The following is a 6,000-nucleotide window of genomic DNA, read 5'->3' as shown; positions in this document are numbered from 1 at the left end:
GAAATTCAAGGATATTTGGAATCCATTCTGACAAATACTATAATAGGTTAAGATCTGGTGAAGTACAATAACAAGCTTGTAAAACAAAGGAGGGAATGAAAACAGGCTTGCATCAAAGTCTAATCAAAAGTCTAGGCTAGGGAGGTGATGAATATGGTATTCTCAGCAGTCATCATTGTGACTGTAGAGTTCAGCCTAGAAGAGGTATTCTGGATAGTGAATAGAGGGTTGTTTGAAAGAGAAATCTAGCAATCCAGTACACACACTTTTAGATTCACAAATGAATCTAGAATACTCTGACTTTTTTGTAGCTCCATCCTAATGGGAGAAGTTACCCTGGAAACTGACGTAGACAGCCCAATTTCCTTCTGAACAGAACTCCTATTATTAGCACTAATACAACTATGGAATAAAAGTCTATGAAAATCCTACACAGAGAATCCCTGCCTTTTGCAACAATAAAATCAAGATTAACTTCTTCTGCCTAATACTAAGAAATCTTTAAGGCTCAGTTTTGATGAAATGGAGAATCTTTATTATACTTGAAGATACAGAGAGAAAGAGAGCGCTCACAAATGAGTTTAGCAGTACCTTGAAGATAGTTACAGTCGGTGGTTTTGCTTTTTAAAATCTTTATTATATACAGAGTATGTACATGCCTCCATTGTAGGTCATAATATTTTTTTTCAATTTGTACTTCTACAAAATGGATATTGCTGCCTCTATACATGTGCAATTCTAAATAAGCCCTGAGTAAATCTTAAAGCACATTGAAATAGTCTAAATTCTTATTCTTGCAACTAAGGATCAGTCAATGATAGTGTTATACCTTTATGGGGGGAAATAAGTTTAAAAAGTAAGATTCCATGCTGCATTTCTTTTATGCCTAGCCGTGAGCACAATATGATACATTAAATACAGTAACAATCCATATAATTAGAAAATGTGAAAAGAAGCTGACCTCATTCCCCCTCCAAAAAAAGCTGTTGCTTCCTTTTCTTTTGAATTAATGGCAAATGATTGACTCAAAATCTCAAGTCTTTGGATTACAATGATATCCAGTTCTCTGCAGATTATATTTTGTAAACATTCAAATTTAAGGTAATATGCGGAAGAAAATGCTATGATCAAATAGATAAAGTGCAGTTCTCGAGATATACAAGGCATTGTGCCAGTATTTTTTTAAATGGAACAGGAAACCTGCTTAAGATATAAGCTCGTCTGCCTGCTGAAAACATAATCAAAATAACTTGGAAACAGTAATGGAAGGCTGTATCTCTCTGTGTTGCCAGAGAACATGTGCAAAGAACTTTGGCCGTCAAGTGGTCTCAACCGTGTGTGAAACTTGCATTGTTTCTCAGACCAATGTAAAGTAGAAAACTTCTAAAGTAGAACCCAGAACTAGGCAGAAGAACCATTAAAAATGCTGTTTTCAACAGTCAATCGTTTGGGTGGAAATTTTCCAGGAATGGCAACCTAATTTTGTTGCTGAGTTCATGGAGCAGCAAGGAAGACAAGATAAAGTGTATTCTTCGGCTGGGAAGTGAGGCTCCCAATGGTTAACTTGTGCCATGGCTGCTGTAGTCAAAAACACCTTTCTTGAAGAATGACGAGAACTCACAGATAGCATGTTTTGAAAGGGCCAGACCCTCTTTGTTTACATGCAGTGGTGATGATGGAGAGTTGAGCATCACAGCAAAGAAATTTCTGAGATATTCCTGTGGAGGGAGAGAAAAACAGAATCACAACTGTTATGCAGTGACTACTGCGCTTAGAGAAGCATTACAAATCACTAGAAAATTAAGAATCATACCAACTGAAATACAAAACCTTTAAAACTATTCATCTTGACTAAAATCTTAAACATTGATTAAAAATCTATCTTCCTTCTAAACATTTCCCAATTGTCTACTAACAAATGTATTGCATGTTATATACCCAACTAACAAACCATTGAAATCAATGAACTCCCATCCACGGATATAGCGTATGTAACCCGAGGTACCACTGTAAATGGGTCTTTTATTCAATCCTTTATCAATGTATTCTGCTCATTGTTTATTGTTTATTATTTTAAATATAACAATACAATAACTCATACTCATAGAATCATAGAATCATAGAGTTGGAAGAGACCACAAGGGCCATCGAGTCCAACCCCCTGCCAAGCAGGAAACACCATCAGAGCACTCCAAAACATGTGGCCCAGAATTAGTGCAATATTTTCCTTTCCCAACACTTTCCCCCATAAAACTGGAACCCCTTCAAATGTATATCCAGTGTCGCAGAATCCCAACCTCTAGATGCTCAAATCACATAAGACTAACTAAATTAACAAAAACAGAGGGGGAATAGGGGAATATATATTTTCAGAGTGTCTCTGACAGTTGTCTTGTGTAATCACACACCTTTGACAAGAGGTGGAGGAAGTTGTGCCAGATATGTTCAAACTTATTAAGATTCTCTCTTTCAAAGTAAGCTCCTTTCTCATTGTCTGCATGATTCAAGAAGTTGTGAGACCTGTGATCTGCAGCTGGTCCCCTTTGGGTCCTCCATTTGTCAAAGATCATTGTCTTGGCAATCTCTACTGCCCTTTGAAAACGCATTGTTCGATTCTTGCTTAGGCCTCCTCTTCTGCTTGGTCAACCGTATAAATCACTAAATAGAATCTTAGTAAATACTTATTGTCCACTATATAGATGAATTTTATTAAGTACATTGGGTGTAATATGGTTTGATATTTGGAATGCCTAACCTGCCTTTTCCCTTAGAAATCCTTTGATTAACTCTCTTTCTTTTCTTTTTTGCTATTTTCACCAAAAAATGTACATGAAAGAAGTGTTTGCCACTTTGTCAAAACAAAATTCAGAGCCATAAAATGAGATTTTTCATGTTTTTTTTAAATAGCTCCATCTGTATTCATCTGTACTGTGTTCTTTATCTTCTGAGGTAAATATAGCTTTGTCAACTTTAAAACTACATTTACCTCAGAAGATAAAGAATACAGTAAAAATGAATGCAGTATTGAAAAGTCACAATGTTTGAGTTTTGTGAGGTATATAAAGATGCAAAATATCTAACAATGTGAAGTACACGAAGATTTGCAGTACTTCTTAATAGTGTTAGAAACTCAGATATAAATGGCTCATTAAACAATTACAGTCAATGAAACAGAACACCTAGTTGCCATTTTAGGGCCGGATGGCTTGAAAGTCACTATTTTTCAAAATGACTTTTCGGTTCCTGAATTTCGTTCCGATTGTGAGGATAAAACAACATGGATAGAATTCTAAAGGATGTGTTGTTAGTGTGTGAAAACAGTCCAGATCCGAGGATGGTGGAGACATCAGGCACTATCCTGGCGCCCAGGTGCCAGGTGCAAAATGTGCCTGGCAAATTTTGAACACTGTTTCTTAGTAGAAATTGCTGTAAAAGTTGCATTCAGGGTTTTTTTTTATTGGTAGAATGAAATTTTTATGTCTACTATCTATCAGTTACCTATCTTCCAACTTTACAGTATCCTGTGGATTTTATACACTTCAAAATTTTCTAGTATCTTTATGGTGATCCCACTAACCCCCCCCCCCCCAAAAAAAAAAAACCACATCCAGTTTGGCCCTATGATAATGTCCTGCATTTAGCTTCCAGTGCTTCAAGCTTGGGTTACAAGTGCTTGGGAAATATCAGTAAATGACCAGAAATTCCATGAGTTTGGCTTTTGCAATATCAAGACCTGTTCTCTCTTTATTATAGCTAAATTTAGAAGGAATTCGGACATTTTTTCATCTCTCATCATTGCCCCCTTGCTATGGGTAGCTTTGAGCACTGCAGGAATCCAGGAACTCTAACATCTGAAGAGGGAATTTGAAAATCTGCCCTACAGAAAGATACAGAGACTCCAGATATGGGTAGATTATAGAGGATATACCAGAAAGTACAGATGAGCCTATCATTTGTGCATTTGCTCCCTGATACTTTTTGTGGAGTACCAAATAGTGTATAAAATTCACTATAAATAATAACTTAAGAATAGCAACTGACCAACTGTCATGGCATGAGGAGAATTTATGCAAAACGTATCTCAGACTCCTGGTGAAAACAATGTAATGTCTGAGTGGAAAACGAGAGCATGTGAAATGCCCAAATGCACATAAAACATATGATGGAGAGTAAATGAAAAGGTGAAATGTAAGCAGTGGTGATGGAAATATTATGTACAGTAAAAAGGATCAGGCTTGCTCAGTAACAGACTGGATAATAACAGCCTTGCTGTATCCCAGTGACACTGCACACTGTAATTGTGGACTCAGGGGAGAAAATAATCTATTTACTAAAGTATCCTTTGAAAAATGCACAGTTCAGAGAGTTACATGGAGCATCAAATTTATTTTGAGCAGCTTTCCCCAATAAGTAGAAATTTCATCTTCAGGTGAAGTTTTTCCATGTAAACATGACGGACGTGTCTAAATACTGCTAAAGTTCTCAGAGATTTATTACGCAAATACTTCAAAATGTTAAGCAAAGCGCATAGCTATTTTATTGGTCTTTTTTTTCCCTGACTGTACTAACCTCCATACCAACGTTTTGCTTTGAGATGCACAACAAAATCCCTGTAAAATGAATGTCAACAGACAAAACAGTCATTTAAATCAGGGAACAGTTGTGTCAGCCTGAGGTATGACTAGTAAGCAAGGTCTCCTCTGTTTCATGCGCATTCCCTCTATAAGACAATGAAAACACAAATGTTGGATGCAGCAGCTGAGCAGCGGGCATTTCAAAAATGGGTACAGCTGGGTAGAGAGTTAAAGCGGCTAAACTGCAATAATAGTTTGATTTATTTATTATTTATTTAAAGGATTTTTATCTCACCCTCCTCGCAAGAAGCATCATATACAACTTAGGAGAATGCACCAATGTCTTACTCAGAAGATGTATTTACAACACCAACGTTAATTACAGACTGGCGTTTTGTCTCAATTTTCTTTGGATATATACTACTACCTATTTTTAGGGGGGAACCCTATGTTCTGAAGGGATGGCATAGTTGGTAGAGCATGAGACTCTTAATTTGAGTCATGGGTTCAACCCCCATTTGGGGGGAAAGGGGTTGGACAACACCATTATTATTATTATTATTATTATTATTATTATTATTATTATTATTACAGTGGTACCTCTGGTTATGAACTTAATTTGTTCCGGAGGTCTGTTCTTAACCTGAAATCATTCTTAACCTGAAGACCACTTTAGCTAATGGGGTCTTCCACTGCTGCCGTGCTGCTGCTGCACGATTTCTGTTCTCATCCTGAGGTAAAGTTCTTAACCTGAGGTACTATTTCTGTGTTAGCGGAGTCTGTAACCCGAGGTGTTTGTAACCCGAGGTGTTTGTAACCCGAGGTACCACTGTATTATTATACCCTGCCCATCTGACTGGGTTTCCCCAGCCACTTGGGGCGGCTTACAATACACCAAAAATTGTAAAAAATTAGATATTAAAATTTTCCCAATACAGGGAACCCCATGGTCCCTTCCAACTCTACAATTCTTTGAGAAGATCTATATCGCCTTGGAAGAAGGATGGATTTATCAGGTTAATCAATAAATGAATTAGGGTTGTCTATAGTTGGATGTTCTTCAATTCCTCTGACATGCAACGTCAGCTTTGCTAGTTTTTCCTCGCTGCCCCTTTTGTTTTACGGCAACTTTTCTTTTTAAAGCGTTCTATCCACTTACAAAGACTGTTGACAACCTACAAAGAGGTTTCAGCGCCGAACGTGGACTTGTTTCAAACTTTTATTTGAGGCTCAAAGCTGCTGCTGCTGTTGCACAGAGCGTCTGACCCAACATTTGAAAAGGTGACAGCAGTACTGCCCTTTTGGTTTGTCCCACATAATTATGCCCTTTAGACAGCCAAACCAGATCCATACGGTGTGAGCTATGCTTAGTTCAAAGCTTTAACCTTCCAATTCAAACACCCCTGAGAGGAAGAGAAAAGAAGCA

General features: G+C 37.4%; 1 protein-coding gene across 4 annotated transcripts in view; it reads right to left on the bottom strand.

Moving 5' to 3' along the window:
• Positions 1 to 512: 512 nt before the first annotated feature.
• The window catches only part of KIF16B (kinesin family member 16B), a 110,552-nt gene continuing 105,064 nt past the window's right edge, over positions 513 to 6,000 (bottom strand). For all 4 annotated transcript variants that reach the window (XM_079969655.1, XM_079969656.1, XM_079969658.1 and 1 more), the window contains one exon: positions 513 to 1,718. In XM_079969655.1, coding sequence (XP_079825781.1) covers positions 1,560 to 1,718 — 159 coding nt within the window. In that variant the 3' untranslated portion in view covers positions 513 to 1,559. The remainder of the gene's footprint in view (positions 1,719 to 6,000) is intronic.

Source organism: Podarcis cretensis (assembly GCF_951804945.1).
Source record: "Podarcis cretensis genome assembly, chromosome: 3".
NCBI lineage: Eukaryota > Metazoa > Chordata > Lepidosauria > Squamata > Lacertidae > Podarcis > Podarcis cretensis.
Note: the sequence above shows the minus strand (reverse complement) of the source record. Positions and strands in the feature narration are given on the sequence as shown.